Here is a 17726-nt window from a genome sequence, read left to right on the forward strand (position 1 = left end):
AGAAGGTATAGATGATTTGTAACTATATTAGTACAGTACATATAGTGGGCTTATAACTATATTATTATTGTAGGTATAGCGGACTTATAACTATACTAGTACAGTCGGTATAGTGGGCTTATAACCATATTATTATAGTGGGTTTGTAACTATATTAGTAGCATTTGTATTAGTAGTGTTTGTGTGAGTAACCATAGTACACAGTACAGTGGGTTTTGATGACTAATTAACACAGCAGTTTTCAGTCGAAAGCTGTTAGTATGTTAGCCACAGTAGTGACCAATGGGGACACTGTAGGACTGGGTGAGTAACCACACTCCTGTAACAGTACAGTACTGTATCGTAGCTGTGGGTCAGTGAGTGTATTAGTGTAGTAATGTGCTGCAGTATGGTGGGGGAATAGCAGCTTTGGGTGAGTGAGGTTTTTGTCTCGTTAGCCGGCTGTCGTCTCTGGACTATTTCTGTCATGTCGGGTTATTTTGGGCAGCTCTTGTTGCCAAGCAACCAGACTGTGCAGAGCGAGGGAGGAGGAAGTTCCCTGGTGGATCGGGCCACTATTGCGGCCTTCGTCACCACCCTCTCTGTCTCTCTCTGTGTCTCTCTCTCGCCCCCCCCTCTGTGTTCAACGTCCTCTCGTCTCTCTGCAGCCTCTATTCTCTCGCTCTCGGTCTCTGCGCTTACAGTGTCTCAGAGAGCATATTTACACACCTACACACACTCGCACACCAGCAGTGCAGCAGTATTGCCTCAGCAGTAACACAACAAGACACACTCGCGCTCACTCAGGACACAGCAGTGGCTGTAACTCCGAGGGTGCGTCTGAAATGACGGCTAGTTGGCATGGAGCGAACTTGTAAGTCATTCCAGTTCAGCTCTGGACCAAAACACGGTCACATGGTCTCCACAATGAATGGTAGCAGCTACACATTAGCCAGAACACTTCTGTTTTCATTAGAGGAAGCAGAAACCACTTTAACTGACAGGCAAGAGGCTTTTGAATAACAACAACAACAAACACACACACTAACATCTACTTGTCCATTTATCAAGCTGTCTGCTGACCCTTTACACTCCATGTGGGTCCACACTTCGGCTCCTCTGTCTCATAACTACAGAACTTACGCATTAGTTTCACAGCAGAAGATGAATAATTCATAGCAGTTACTGAATACTGTGTGGTAGTTACTGAACAGTTTATAGTAGTTACTGAATAATTTACACCGATCAGGCGTAACATTATGACCACCTCCTTGTTTCGACGCTCATTGTCCATTTTATCAGCTCCACTTACTATATAGGTGCACTTTGTAGTTCTACAGTTACAGACTGTAGTCCATCTGTTTCTCTGCACCCTGTTCTTCAGTGGTCAGGACCCCCATGGACCCTCACAGAGCAGGTACTATTTGGGTGGTGGATCCTTCTCAGCACTGCAGTGACACTGACGTGGTGGTGGTGTGTTAGTGTGTGCTGCGCTGGTCTGAGTGGATCAGACACAGCAGTGCTCATAATGTTATGCCTGGTCAGTGTAAATATGAACTAATAATTCATAGGATTTACTGAATAATAATCACTGTCGAGATTATAATTCACTACTGCCTATGTTCTCAACTGGTTTACTAATCCATGGTCTAAACTTCTATTTGTCTTCGTCTCTTTGTTTTGCTGGACAGCAGTAAGTAAGACCAGTGATGCTCAAACGCGCTCCAGCTGGGTGTTTGGTAAAGACAAACGGTACGAGAGGCCTCCACCGAGCCAAAGGCAACACTGCTCACTCTCACTAAAATAAACATCTTTAACGGCACGACTCCAGGCCAAGCCTGGTTTTGAGTGCGGTTTAAAGAAAAAGCCTTCTCAAAAATCATTTGCGAAAGCGGATTTGGCTCCGACTGAGTGAAGAAGTCATTTTTTTCGGATTCTGCTATTCGCGTGAGGTGACCGTACTAAGATGAGAGTACGCTCACTACGTGTGTACACAGGTGTAAACATGTGCACATGTGTGCTCAGATTAAGCTCAGGTTACAATAGGCCTTATCTGTGCCAAATAAAACACTGCTTGACAACGGCCATAAATACTACACCACAGGCCAAACGCTGCCAAAGTTCAGCAGGTCCATCGGAGACATTACTGCAATAAAAACACAGTTTCAATCCGCGGAGATGCCCAAAAACAGCAGGAACGACACTGAAGTATGCATATGTTTGCCCGTTCCTGGTCACCTTATATGTCATGCTGATTTTCTAAGTAAAAATAAGAGCAAACTTGGCATTTTTCTGCAAATGTTTGTGTTTCCAGTTTAAAATATAAAGCATAACATGCAAAATGTGCTTATGCACAAGCTATGTTTCATGTTTGTTTTCACCCAAAGTGTTAAAGTCAGCAAATAAAACTGTTAAAAACATTAAAATGTGCAGAAGCGTGTTCTCTGTAGAGGACGTGTTCACTTATTTACACCTAGAAAATCAACACAATGTCCCAACTTTTGCATATGAGTGTACTGGAACTTACGCATGAAATGCTTAATGCTTTTTCCAGAGCTAAAGCTTAAAGCAGTGCCAACATTTTACCACCCCACCCCAAACTGAGTGCTGCTGGGAAACTGTATACTGCACATGAAAGAACAAACTAAAAAAAAAAAAGATTTTCAAATTATTGTGTCTCCTTTTTGTTGGCTTTAAAAAACATCCATTTTTCTGGTCAGTTCACCTTAGCAAATCACTCCCGGTTGTTAATTTGCATAGCCCCACCCCTAATTTCTGTGCCTCACCCTAAAATGCATACTGATGAAGTCTGATGGGCTAAAGCCCACGTGTCAAACACAAGCCCGTGGGCCGACTCAGTCCTGTTCGGCCCGCAAAATGATTTTAATTTTCCATTCCTGTTAGCCTGTTTTGCTCTGAGATGCACTACAGTCCCCAGCATGCACTGCAGCATAGTGTGTGTTCTGACCCCCTTCCCCAACAACAATCTATGAATCAGCGGTCACAAACAAAGAAAAGATGCCTGGAGTCTAGTTCAAGCAAACAGGCATTTTAAAAAAAACTGCCTAAAATGTATTTTTTTAAGAATTATTTTTGAAAAAGTATTCAGTGCCTACGTAGCTGTTGCAGTTTTGGCGTATTTTGAATAAACGATGGCCCGTTCGGGTCAAATGCTAAGTAAAAATGAAATAAAAACACAGCTGGCCCACAGATTTGCTGAGGTTCTTGAGTATGGCCCCGTTTAGTGGTTGAGTTTGACACCCCTGGGCTAAAATGTTAAAAAACATGCCAAACATTTTTTATGCTTAGCAAATCTGGCTCTCAGCAAAGCCCTATTGGAGCTGGATTAGTTTTAGCCGTGGACGTCCGGTAGTGTAATTTGTGTGTGATTTGACTGACCGGTTCATACGGGATAAAGGATCTGTGTCATGTCCCCAAATTACCCCAAACAGCTCAGATCAAAACGTAATCGCATGGACGTTTATGTCGGCACTTGCTGCCAAATATAAACCCCAAAATGTGACGCTGAAGCCCGTTATGAACTGCAATTCCAAACGATGGTGCATAATCATAGCGGATGCTTTTGGTCCAAGCGCTGTGAAAGCGAAAATGATAATGACGCCCAACATGACCGAAAACGTGCTGCCTTGCGAGAGGCGCCTTCGAGACCTTCGAGATTCTCCTCGTCATTCGTCCATCGTCAAAAATGTGGATTTCAATGGTCTCGCCATGATCTTGAGGATTAATGAATTGGGTCAAATCAAGCTCCATTTTAGCCGTTAACCTTATCTTCAGGTCGCAGAAAAAAAAAAGAAAAAGAGGATTATTACTTACCAGACCTGGCAGATTCATACTGGACTAAAATCACAGATCTCGTCAGCAGTCGGTCAAATTATAGCAGCTCACCAGGTAAACAAATCCAGCTCAAATAGGGCTTAAGCTACATCATGCAACGAGTAAAGAAAAGAGTTGTAGTGACAAATATGGAAGGTCCACTTGCCTGGCCGCTCATTTCCAGACCACACTGTGAGTCAAGTTCTCGCCACTCGCCACCCCACTATCCCGCTGTACAGTGAAACGGTGGTGAATGGTGGTGCGGATTTGGCTACGTTGTGCAGTGGACACGTACAGTTATGGCAGATACTCAACAAACATGTTGCAATTTGATCGCATTGAAAAGCAAAACATTCAAACCGTTTTCCCATGAAAACGGTACTCACCAGGTGTAACACAGGCGCACCTGCAAGAGCTGGTTTGTTTCCGTCCTGCGGTTTTATGTGAGTAACGGCAGTGACATGTTCATTTTCCTCATGACTGCGTTTGTATGGCTGTGACAGCACATGTCAATTTGTTATTCATTTGTTACTGTTCAACTGGAATCTGGCCACTTTGTTTGAACCTTGAGAAAACAAGCAAACAGGCTGAACGTCTTCAGGTGCAAAACTGGCAGGCAAACAGTGACGGAAAAGCGAAAGGAGAACTAAGAGTTTCACACCACAAGCTGGAACTTGAGCACTTTCTCAAAAAAACTCAGATCTCCAGAACTCAGTTTGTGCTGTTTTCAGAGACGCAGGATCACCGAGACAAAGCAGAGGACAAACTAATCGTTTTTATGTTTGTCCGAAAGTTCTAGTTGCTGGAACGCAGCAGATCATTCGCAATGACCACGTCAGAGACAACAACTGCTGGAACACAGCAGATCAGTCGGCTTGGTTGTCACCATGACGACATCAGAGACAATGGCGATTGTAGTGAGTTGATGCCGCCTGTGAAAGCTGCAGAACGACGCAGATATCATCAGTTACACATGCACGTGTTCAATTTCGTTTCCTGACGTCTAAATAATTCACACAGATAAATCACGCTCGCTCCATAAAGGCCTGTGACCAAACACGATTTTTGACCATTTCTATTCATAGTATCGGATTGCGTCATTAAGAAGGCCACGTTGCCATGTTGGTAGGTGAGCTGTAACTCGGACTGTGCTCTGATCGAGCTCGACTCATCACCGCTACTGCAGACACAGCCCTGCAGGTGGACAAAGACCAAAAGCAAAACAGCAAAATAGATCAGAATGACCACAGGAAACGTGAAAAGATTTGTGGATGCTTCAGACGCCTCTCAGAACATTCCAATCCATGAGATTTTACAATAACTAATAAAAGTAGCTAGCAAAGCTGCCAAAGCTCTTAAACAGTAAACTGATACATTTATAAAGCTCAAGTCAGCTTCTTATTCACCAGCTTCTCATTTGAATTTTCCGTTCCACCTTAAATGGTGCTACAATTACACTGAGGTGCCTTAAAAATAGAACGAATTATGAGAGTTGGCAGACATGAAGCCAGCTTAGCTCAATAAATGCAGTAATGTACCTCAATAAATGCAGTAATGTACCTCAATAAATGCAGTAATGTACCTCAATAAATACATTAATTCACCTCAATAAATACATTAATTAAAAAACACATGGCTTTACCTTAATAAACACATTAATGTACCTCAAAAAATGTATCAATTTACCTCAATAAACGCATTAATTTACCTCAATAAATGCAATAAATACATTAATTTACCTCAATAAATGCTCCTTAATCAACAAACACCAGCTTTCTCTTGGGGGTGTTTAATGAGCAGCTAACGAGCAGCACAGCAGAGCAGTTGTTGATCACGTCTCACTGGCTGATCTAACGCCGTGTCCCAAACCACACACTTCGGTCCTTCACCTACCACACTAATGAGTGCACTTCTAATGATACATGCACTATTTTTACACACTAATTAGTAGCTAGTATGCAATTCGGGACGGGGTGCTTGTAACGCAGCGGGACGTCTCAGCCGTTTAGATTTCAGCTTTCATTTGTTAATCACTACAGCAACCAATCAAATAAAGTAAAGGCAATTCACTCAAACGTAAGTTAATACACTGTTGAACAAATGTGATGTTGCCTACCAAAATGGTGGCAGCTCGATTGTGACGTCATCGGAGTTCTATCAACTGGTCCTTTCATCACGGAATTGGCACATAAAATAAACACACAAAGCGTCGCTGTGCAATAGAAAACATGTATCCGTTTTTATCCTCCGTCTTTATTTTTTGCGATTTCCATTTCTGCATCATTTGAATGCAGATGTCCTTTACATACTGTGAAAATTTGATGGTGATTGGATCAACAGAAATGCTCCAAAACTGCATGGAATAAAATCATTTTCCATTAACTTACATTGAAAGTAAAGAATTAGTAAATCCTTATTTATTAATTAGTAAATTAGTAATTAGTAAATTAATTAGTAATTAGTAAATCCTGTAAAGTTACTATTGTGGAAATACTTCTTTGGACAGCAACGAAAAATATGGTTGTTCAAGGTTCTAAAGTTCTTTAGTAAAGAGAACGGTTCTTTTTAGAACCATGAACACTCAAAGAACCATCAGCCTGCTTACATGGTTCCTTGCATGGCAAACTGGTTCTTCAGATTGATGCAGAATGTGTTTAGGGTGCTTTATAGCACCAAAAAGGGTTCTGCTGTTGTTATGATGTCAAGCTTTTAACAATAGCAGAACCCTTTTTGGTGTTACATATAACCATACACAACACACGCCCCATCAATAAAACCATTTCAGAGAACCAATTATGATGAAGTGGTTTTATCTAGAACTCTAGAACCACTGCCTTTACTAAAGACCCCTTCAAGAACATTTTTTTTAAGAGTGAAGAGCATCTTGCATTTTCAAATTTATGTAAAAAACAATGAGGTTTTCTCACAACAGTGACCGAGTACAGAGCTCAGGCTAAACGGAGCAGACCTCTCATCACCTTCGCGCACTCGAGGACCCTCAAACACTCCCAACGTACATTTTTACAACTGGACACACTCGCACAGACGTGTGATTCCTCCCCACACACTTTTGACCCCTCCTAGATCAATTATTAAAGCGCTGGTCACTGATTTATTAACCAGCGCCTTTACTATTAACTATTAACCAGCGGCCAGTTGATACAAAGACCCTGAAAAACCAAAGCAGCCCAGCCAAGCGGTCAGATCCCAGAGAAAAGCACCAAGAATTTCTGATTATGTATAAACACAGACGCTTACCAAAGGCTATACAGTTCAGTACCGCTTACAAACTGATAATGCGTCGTAGATTTTAAACGGGAACACAGAGCTAAACACTGACTGACCTCGTAAAGGACAAGTTTTGAAAAAAGCACTCTGACCTCACACCACATGAATGTTTCTGTGTGTGTTTAATTTGTGTTGAAACGTTGATGTTAAACATTTTTTACATTCCTAGATGCCGCGTTGTCTGTTGTTCTCTATCTGAGGCGATACGTCTGCAGGTCCGCCATGTTGGAGAGGTCAAGATCTGCTTGTGAACAAATTCACTTGTATTGAGGTTAATCTATGCTGCACGAGCTGCTCTTGGTAGTTTTTATTACTTTAATAACTGATCGAGCTAATTAGCCGCCCAGACCAGCAGGAAAGTATTCAGTCTGTAACTGACGTTAAAAAAAAATGAGTTTAGCGCTCTGGTAGAAACATAATCTCACATATCAGCAAATCCATCAATGTGTGAATCACTTCTAATCTTAATACACATAACAATAAAATAAACCCCCCCAAAACACAGTAAGAAGGACAAAGCTGAAGTTGGCTTCCTATTCGCCAGCTTGTTTGAGTTTTCCTGTTCCACCTTAAATGGTGCAGCAGTCACTTTCTAATGCCTGAAACTGCACCATTTAAGGGGGAACGGGAAAATTCGAACAAGAAGCTGGCTGATGCACCATTTAAGGTGGAATGGGAAAATTCGAACAAGAAGCTGGCTGATGCACCATTTAAGGTGGAATGGGAAAATTCGAACAAGAAGCTGGATGATGCACCATTTAAGGTGGAATGGGAAAATTCGAACAAGAAGCTGGCTGATGCACCATTTAAGGTGGAATGGGAAAATTCGAACAAGATGCTGGCTGATGCACCATTTAAGGCGGAATGAGAAAATTTGAACAAGCTGCTGGCTGATGCACCATTTAAGGTGGAATGGGAAAATTCGAACAAGAAGGTGGCAAATAAAAAGCTGACTTCAGCTTTGTGTAAGAAGGTGCTAACGTTAATCTATTATGAATATCTAAACGGATTAAGGAATGCTATAACTTACCGAGCTACAAAGCAACAACCATCACTGTAAATAAATAACTACTACATAAAGTTAAGACCCCCTGAATAGACTATTAAATGAAATAAGCTTAATATAAAACCAGAGGAAACACAATCACATCAACAGGTTCTCTGTGCTTCACCAACCACACGGCCATATCTACATAAACATCACACAAACAATACGCATCACACAAACATGAGTGTGGATCACTGCGTTCCCTCCGTTATATAATCCTATAACACTTTCTGAGTGCAATATTCTTGAAATAGTGTAATTTTGGACAGTATCTTTCTTAAACTGCCGCTCTGTGATGGTACTGAATGCAGTCCAGCAGCGATGTTGGCCACCCCAAAATGGTGGCGCCGTTGACATGCCTGGCTGGACCCAACGCGTCATCTAGGTTTGTATATCTATGGTTGAATCCTAACTTTGCAGCGAGCAAGAACAGGGATTAGCAGCTGCGCTGTGGCTTCATCTCTGTTAAATATGCTCATTTGAAAGTGTAATTTAGTGAAAGTTGTGGTTGTAGTTTAATGTCTTCTTTCATTTCACCACCAAACTGCAGCTGCACAGATTAATCTACGCAACGCTTGTTGATGCTGACGCCCCGCTGTGCAAGAGGAGCTACAGTGTCCACATAAGGAAATCAAAATCAAAACTAATGAGCATCTCTGTCCACTGTTGCATCAGTTGCATCAGTCTAAGCTCATCAAAACCCATCAGATAGGTTCAAGGAGCTGTTTGCCTACTTGTGCACAGGATTAATAAAATGGCCTGTATCTACTGCATTTACTTTGTTTGGCATGAATAAAAAAAAACATGCACACAGTTAAGAAGAAAACAGCACAATTAAAAGACAACAAGAGAACGAACGGGAATGAACTAAGAAATTGTGGTCACAAATAAAAGAAAACGTGTACAAATTGAAAACATTCCTTCAAAATAATGTTTATTTTCACCCCCCGTCCTCTCCAGGGCTCGGTAACTCCCGCTTGTTTTAAGCAAAGCATTTTTTCTTAAAACAAGCAAAATGATCTGCCAATACAGTGACATAATTTAATAAATTAATAAATTTACTTAAGTAAAAAACGTCTAGAGACAAGTAGAAATGTCTACAGCAGTCTCACAATTAGTGCCGAACAATTTAGCTGAAATATCTAACTGCGATTTTTCTGACGAATATTGCGACTGTGATTTAAATTCCGATTATTTTCTATAAATTAATGTTCAGGCCTGTTTTTTTGGCCAAGGAGCCAGGAATGTCGACTGTTTCTGGCTTGAGGCTCGACCCCTGAATGTAGTTCGCCAGACTGCCAGTAAGCTGTAGTTGTGATGTCACAACACATGGAGGTTTGGATGCCTCTGATTGGTCTAACTCATCTACAGCCAGTTCATAAGTTATAAATTCCCCCTCACAAAACTTAAGACAAACATTGTTGATAATGTACGCGATAATTAAAAAAAAACTGCAGCTGTTGTGATTTGAAAACTGCATTCTGTTAAACTGCGATTTCAATAGAAGAACTAGCAACCTAGCAACTAACAAATCTAGCAACTAGATTTAAGGTGAGTTCACTTGCCAAGATATCACTTTTACAGAGCAGTGGAGCATCCAGGGGGCGCCATTCCTGTCTTTTGCGTAGGGCCCCAGAAACAGTCAATCCGCCCCTGAATTTATTCACTTGCAAATCTGCTCACATCTTGGAAACAGACTGGTGTTAAAGCACAAAGCACAAAAAAAAAACAATCAAACTATTAAGCAGTTTGCCTCCACCAACGTCATATTTCACACGTTCAGCAGCGCGGTCACCATGTTTAACTCATTTTCTACTGGCACGGCTGCCAACTTCTGACACCAAAGCAGCTGCTGGTAGCCTCGGAGCATCACCAGCACAAAAAAGCCAATTTCCCCGACCTGAGGTGCTAAAACAGACACAGACAATGCGCTTATTTACACAGCAACTGATCCCCAGTCTGCACCAAGACATCTGTTCTCACTTTTCCTCTCCCTTCGCACAGATTCTCCACGTTTAGTGTGTAGACTATCACTGTCCTGCTGTGCTATTCTGCATAATTACATAGTTATGTACATAATGAATTACACTGATATCAGATTTATGCTCTGTATAGTCTGCATTTCTGCCATTCGTGTCTTTCAATGCCAAAAACAGAATAAAATCACAACGTTCCAAATAAGTCTGCACCCTACAATAACATCATCAAATCCAATTCAATAATCAAATATCTCCTCATGTACTCACAAACGCGAGCAGTACAGACTGGAAGTTCGGAATCTGCACTGTCCACAATTTCTCTCCGCTTGTTTCAATGAGTGACGAGTCAATTCATATAAAGGTATAAGATGCTTTTGTTATCACCTGCAGTAACTGAGAACTCTAAGGGTTAAAAGTAAAGGTCGGTGGGTGAGGAGCTCAGTGTCGGATTACCTGGACAGGTGAGCGGAGAGGAGCCGTGTGGAGGAGAAAGACACAGCTGTGTGTTTTGTAGCGAGGCTGTTTAAGCAGAGGCACCGGAGAGGTGAGCGGTGGCTAAATTGGTAAGTACCTGACATTTGGTCAGGTAAATTATGGGTTTTTAGAGAGTCCATCAGGGAAATGATGCTTAAACTAATTGTGTGTGTGGGCTTCCCCTCTGCCATCATCTCACACACACACACACCTTCTCAGGACTCAAGGATCTTCAAAATGGTAACTTTACAGGAGAAAAAGGAAATATTTTTTACTTGTAATGTGAGTTCATGGAAAGAGATTTTCTTCTAAGCTATTTTGGAGCTATTTTGGAATTTCTGCTTGTCCAGTCATCAGGAAATTTTCACACAATGTAGAGGTGGAATGGAATTCAAATGTGTATGTATATACATACATACATATATATATATATATATATATATATATATATCACTGTTGTTGAAACAAAACCTCATACCTCCAAAATGGTAACTTTACTGGAGAAGGTAAAAACATACTTTACTTTTAATGTAAGTCAATGGAACCAGACTTTTTTCCAAGTCATTTTGGGCCGTTTCTTTTGGTCCATTCATCATGAAATTTACACACAACGTAAAGGTCAACAGGCATTTTCAAATTATGTCAAAATTTTTTTTTATATATATATTGTTTATTTGTACATATATATTGCTGTTGTCGGAAGAAAACCTCATATATCCATTTTTGATGGTTTTCGGTTTTTGACATAATTTGAAAATGCCTGTTGTCCTTTACATTGTATGTAAATTTCATGACGAATGGACGAAAAGAAACAATCCAGAATGACTTGGAAAAAAGTCTGGTTTCATTGACTCACATTAAAAGTATGTTTTTTCCTTCTCCAGCAAAGTTAACATTTTGGAGGTATGAGGTTTTGTTCAGACAGCAGTACTATATATATATATATATATATATATATATATATATATATATATATATATATATATATATATATATATATATATACACACATACACACACATATATATATACAATATACATATATAACATTTTTGTTGATTTTTATTTTTCTACATTATTTGAACACAGCTGCTGTCCTTTACATTGTGTAAAAATTTCATGATGAATGGACCAACAGACATGCTCCAAAATCACTTGGCATAAAATGTTTTTGCATTAACTTACATTGAAATTTAAGATGTAAAACTACATATATATATATATATATATATATATACACACATACATACATATATACATACATATATATACATATATATATACACATATATATATATACATATATATATATATATATATATATATATAAAGCATATATATAAAGCAATATATATAAAGCATTTTCAAACACAAGCCTTAACCTCATGAACTAAAAAGAAATTAAAGTCAGGAGAAAGTCGGGACCATGGTGCCAAGAAATGACAAAAATGTCGCAAAAATGAAACTAAGAAAAGTTTGAACAAATGTCCTGAAAATGTACGAAAACAAACACACACACACACACACACACACACACACACACACACACAGTTCCACCACGAGGCCCTACACCGAGTTGAATTTAGGCCACAAGTCTACAAAGCTCTGGCCGTAAACAGGAAATTAAAACTGGCCCTGAGAGCTCCATAGAGGCCCATTCACAAAGATTAGCGCCAATTCATCAGTTCACACCATCTCTCACGCACAGGATTCTGGGTCAGGGCAATTCTGTATGCATGTAGGAAATGTAAGTGGAAAACACACTGCCCATCAAAAGTCTGGGGACACATTAAGACAAATGCGCATGCTTTCCTTCTCGGTTTGCAACAGTAGCGTATTAGAATGATGTGCTTTTAGCAATAGATAAAAACGAAACCTTCAAATCTAAATCTGTCAAAATCTGCTCTTCATACCGAGGAAGATGCTTTGGAGAACATGAGGCTGCGTTCTGATGATAAATATACCCAAAGGATTCGCACACAGCTGCTTTAGGCTAGCAAAACCTTTTTGTTAGTTGTTCTTGCTTAATTGACACGTAACAGGGAGAAAACCCCAAATTACTGGGAACATTTTTAAAGAAGACGAACTTTTGACAGGCAGTGTAAGTACCTTCTCTGACCAGGCCTCGAATTCAGTCTGGGTCAGAGTCAGCCTCCCTCCCCACTCTGTGAGCCTCTCTATTTGGCCCAGTGTGGTTAATGAGCAGTGGTTATGGTTTAAGTACAAGGTTCTGCCAGCCTTCAGTTATTTTTAGAGCAGGAGGTTAAGCTGGCAGTAAAGTGGCCGGTGCTAAATCAACATCTGCAGTTAAATTTAACTCCCTATGACTTAATGTAACAGGCTGGTTCACTGTGTTTCTCTAATAACTGACAGAACTGGAGTGAGAAATATGATTCTATTTATCATCACTGAGATCAGGCCTGGTTCCAGACTGAGTCACTGAAGATGTATTAGAAATAAATGGGGGTGAACACACACACGTTTTGTCAGCCCTCGCCCCTACCACTTAGCCCTACCCCTCTGTTTTGCGCATTCACGTCTAGGGGTAGGGTGTCCTGATTTTTGTTGAGATAGATGGGTGGGGTGAAGTGTTAGAGCTACATGATCCTCCAAACGGAGGTTTTTCAGAGACTCCAAACAGAGTGATATGAGAAAAAAAGAAAAACTGGTAAGATGGAGAACAAGAGACCAAAGAAACCCACAAATGTGAGAATTTTCTCAGTTAAAAATGACAATAACCACTGTATTATCTTAGTTTAAAGTCATTTCAGTGTATTATGGTCCTTTTCTTCATAACAAGCACAAAAATCACTAGTAGTAGCTGATGTCTCAGTAGCTAGCTAACTAACTTTCCCGTTCCACCTTAAATGGTGCAGCAGTTACATTCTGGCACCTCAGGCATCAAAACTGCTGCTCCATTTAAGGTGGAACGGGAAAATTCGAATAAGAATCTGGTGAATATCTGACTTCAGCTTCATATCACTGAAGAATTAGGGGTGGGTGATCATAAATAATTGCCCCCCTCTTTGAAGTCATATGATTCCCTAAATGTAACTAAAGCCCAGCAGTGAGGAGCTGAACTTTACCCTCCTCTGCTGTCACTGCAGACTGGCAGGGTCGCCTACAGAGCAGCGCTGGTAGCTGTTAATGAAGTGATGCTCTTTTTATTTGAGGGTCCCATTTCAGAGGGAAGATTTCAACCACTACCTCTTATAACTCAGTTCCAAGGGGCAAGGAGACACCCGAAAACAAGGGGTAGGGGTAAAAATAGGAAATGGGACTGGGCCTAACTGTGTGTAGTCTATTAGCTGTGTTTAACATCGCAATTTGAACTTTTGCGGCTTCAGATATGATCGTTACAGCACATTTTACTCCAGGTCTACATGAGTCAGGCAGTAATTGGATTTCTGCTTTGCAACCGGCCAATAAACTCACATAAACTCAGACATCGAGTCACTTTAGCAGAAAATAAGGATATACATGATTTAGAAGATGAAGAATATTTCAATTCTTCACTTCGTCAAGCACGCATTCGGTTTCAGTATCACTCCAGAAGACGCAGAGACTGAGGAAAAACGAAAGAAATCAGAGTAAGAGTACGCATGCACTGAAAAACCCCATCACTGAGCTCAAATCCAGCCTCTTTATCAGATTTACTAATGGGATTTCCAGGCCTTAATCTGATCTAAGAAATCAGAGTCGCTTAATCATCAGATAACTCCAGAAATCTGATAAAGATCATCTTATTGGTGTGCAAGTAAATATATGCACTCATTGTGATATATATACATATATATATTGTGTATCATTTTTGCCATATCGCCCACCACAGCTTTCACATGACCAATTTAGGATCCCAAACCATTTTAATAAACTGCAAATAGAGGTTACAGATAAACAGAACAGATAAATGTATCAGAGGTTCTCTCTGATCTTCTGACCCCTCGATTCTGTAGGCCTTTTTCATGCCCAGATAGCAAGACAATAGCTGGACACTGTTTTCCCGCTGAAGGCAAAACGGGCGGCCCACAGGCTTTTTGCTCAGCGTTTTCCACTCACAATCCAGTTTACGTACTTTCCCTTAATTTCTTTCTTTCATTATCCTTTGTAAATTAGTTCAGTAAATCATTTTAACAGTAATATCATAAATCAAGCCGGTTATACAGGTATAATCAATCTTGCACAGTGTCAACAACAACATTTTCAACTAAATCATTTCATATTAGGTCTAGGTCATTTATTTGTTTCTCTCAATTGTTTGCATTAATTGTCTTTCCAAAATAAAAGTCTGTGTGCATTTAAAATCTGTTTGAGGAGATTAAAACCTGGTTACACCTTGTATGCATTACTCTGGGTGGTCCGAGGGTGGGCGATCAGTGACAGTCAGTGGGCCGATATACACAATCAGCCATAATTATTATTAATAGTTAAAACCACCTCCTTGTTTCTACACTCATTGTCCATTTTATCAGCTCCACTGACCGTATAGGAGCACTCTGTAGTTCTACAATTACAGACTGTTGTCCATCTGTTTCTCTGCATACTTTGTTACCCTGTTCTTCAGTGGTCAGGACCCCCACAGAGCAGGTACTATTTGGGTGGTGGATCATTCTCAGCACTGCAGTAACACTGATGTGGTGGTGGTGTGTTAGTGTGTGCTGTGCTGGTGCGAGTGGATCAGACACAGCAGTGCTGCTGGAGTTTTTAAACACTGTATCCACTCACTGTCCACTCTATTAGACACTCCTACTTTGTTGGTCCACCTTGTAGATGTAAAGTCAGAGACAATAGCTCATCTGCTGCTGCACAGTTTGTGTTGGTCATCCTCTAGTCCAGATGTGTCAGACGCAACCACTAAATGGGGCTTATTAAAGGGTCATTCTACAGAAACGTCCACTTTTCTACCTGTCCATAGGAGTCACTGATCCTCATTGGTGTTATACATAAGAAAGGCAACACCAGAGACATTTTTAATGAACAATGCATTTTACAAAATAACTGCTACAGAGCATCAAACCACATGTTGTCAATCATAGAATATCCACTAAAATATGGAATTTAATCCATTTGTATTCTATTTTTTCACAATTACCTAAGAATAAAGTCGGTCACACCAGTGACTTCAGCTAAAAGCTTCATATGAAATCATGAGCTAAATGAGAAAATCTCTGATAACTGAAAGACACAGCAGACTCACCATGTGCTTTTCTTCATAGATCCTCAGAAAACAGGTAAAAGGAAGTCGAGTGATGTCATCAGTGTGACTTTTATTTCAAAATAAGAGGTTTTTTGTTACGCAGTAATACCAGTGACACGACTCCTGGGGACTTTCATTATATATTTTATAATACTTATTTGCCATTTGTTTTGTTTATCATTTAATTTATATATTTCATAGTCATGTATAGATTATTGTAGTTAAAATAGCAGAAAAACATGTTTTTTACCTCAAAATATGGCCTCAGCCTTCACACATGACTGTGAGGACAAGCTCTTCTGTGGTGCTTGGAATTCTATATGATTGATTTATAAATCAATATTGCTGAATTGAGGCTCAAGAAGGTGTAATTGTTAAAATAACAATGTTTTAACTTAAATATAAATAAATTGTAACCCTAACGTTTTTTAAGTGTAATATATCCGTAAACACTAGGGACACAAAAATGTACGTTTCTGTAGAATGACTCTAAAAAATCTCAACAAAGTTGAGTATGCTGGGGAATGTAGTGCAGGGCATTGTGAAACGTGCTAACATTAATAGAGAATTAAAATAATTCCGCAGACCGGATAGGATCACATCAGGGCCGCAGGCCTTGTGTTTGACACACAGGCTCTAGTCCAGCATCAGTGCCCACAGGACACCGTTGGCTGGATGTTTTTGGTTCTCAGTCCAGCAGCGACACTGAGGTGTTTAAAGACTGCTGTGTCTGATCCGCTCAGACCAGCGCAACACACACTAACACACCACCACCACATCAGTGTTACTGCAGTGCTGAGAATGACCTACCACCCAAATAGTACCTGCTCTGTGGGGGTCCTGACCACTGAAGAACAGGGTAAAAGGGGGCTAACAAAGTATGCAGAGAAACAGATGGACTACAGTCTGTAACTGTAGAACTACAAAGTGCTCCTATACGGTCAGTGGAGCTGATAAAATGGACAGTGAGTGTAGAAACAAGGATTTAAAGTTATGGCTGACCGGTGCAGACTCGCTATCCGGGAGTCTAATGTTTCAAATCAATAATTCACATGAAGTCATTTCAGGTGAAACCGAGATTTGTCCCCAGTTTGTACCTCTCGCGCTGATTCCAGACTCTTCTCCGAGCAGCGCGCGCGTGTTCTCTGCGCCAAGCCCGTTTCCATAAACAGTCACGCGCACGCGCGCGCGCACAGAGAAAGAAAAAAAAAGAGAGAGAGAGAGAGAGAGAGAGAGCTTTGATATGTATATAGGCCTGCGAGTAAACACGCGCCCGCGCGCGCGCACACACACGTACTCTCGTGCGCGCGCTACACCCGCGCACGTCTCGCGGGGGTGAAAATATGAAACACGGGCAGGTTGCGTGTACGTAGGCCCGCAGACACAGGCGGGGGCGCGCGCGCGCGCTCTCACTCACCGCTTTTCTCGCTGCGTCACGGTCCGGAGTCTTGCACGCGGGAGCTGCAGCAGCGTTGGACGGCATCGTTCATAGACCAAACTCGCTTAGGGCCTATTTATGATGCATAATAATAATAATAATAATAATAATAATAATAATAATAATATAAACAAACAAACAAAAAGAAATTAAATTAATAACATAAAGAAGTCAGGCTCTGTTTTGGGGGGCGATGCAGCTGAGACCACCTTCCGTCCTTTCTGAGTCCTCCTCCCCCTCTGAAAGGAAAACAGGGAGATGTGCGCGTTAGTCTTCACGTATTTTGACTCCAACATTTCTGATGTTTATGTTTCGTGTCGAATTCTTAGATGCTGTGAATTTGGGACGCAGATTCGACACAGAATGTGGTTTTGGAGGCGTTTTGGTGCGAATTGTCCCCTGAAAACATGGTGACGTTTCAGTCAGAGCGGCGTTTGCGTAAGTACACTGGGTGAAACTCCGAGGAGGAAGAAGAGGAGGAGGAGGAGG

At 40.8% G+C, this 17726-nt stretch overlaps 1 protein-coding gene across 8 annotated transcripts in view; it reads right to left on the reverse strand.

Moving 5' to 3' along the window:
- dnmt3aa (DNA (cytosine-5-)-methyltransferase 3 alpha a) overlaps positions 1–17726 on the reverse strand; it is a 135378-nt gene that overhangs the window by 106619 nt on the left and 11033 nt on the right. For 5 of the 8 annotated variants that reach the window (XM_036581110.1, XM_036581102.1, XM_036581109.1 and 2 more), the window contains exon 2: positions 17217–17476. The exons of 1 other annotated variant lie outside the window; for it this stretch is intronic. In XM_036581110.1, the coding sequence (XP_036437003.1) occupies positions 17217–17282 (66 nt within the window). In that variant the 5' untranslated portion in view covers positions 17283–17476. Of the gene's footprint in view, positions 1–6740; positions 6817–17216; positions 17477–17726 lie in introns of those variants that run through there. 2 more of the 8 variants (XM_036581100.1, XM_036581108.1) reach the window with 2 other exon arrangements.

The sequence above is a fragment of the Colossoma macropomum genome, unplaced genomic scaffold (assembly GCF_904425465.1).
Source record: "Colossoma macropomum unplaced genomic scaffold, Colossoma_macropomum, whole genome shotgun sequence".
Classification (NCBI taxonomy): Eukaryota; Metazoa; Chordata; class Actinopteri; order Characiformes; family Serrasalmidae; genus Colossoma; species Colossoma macropomum.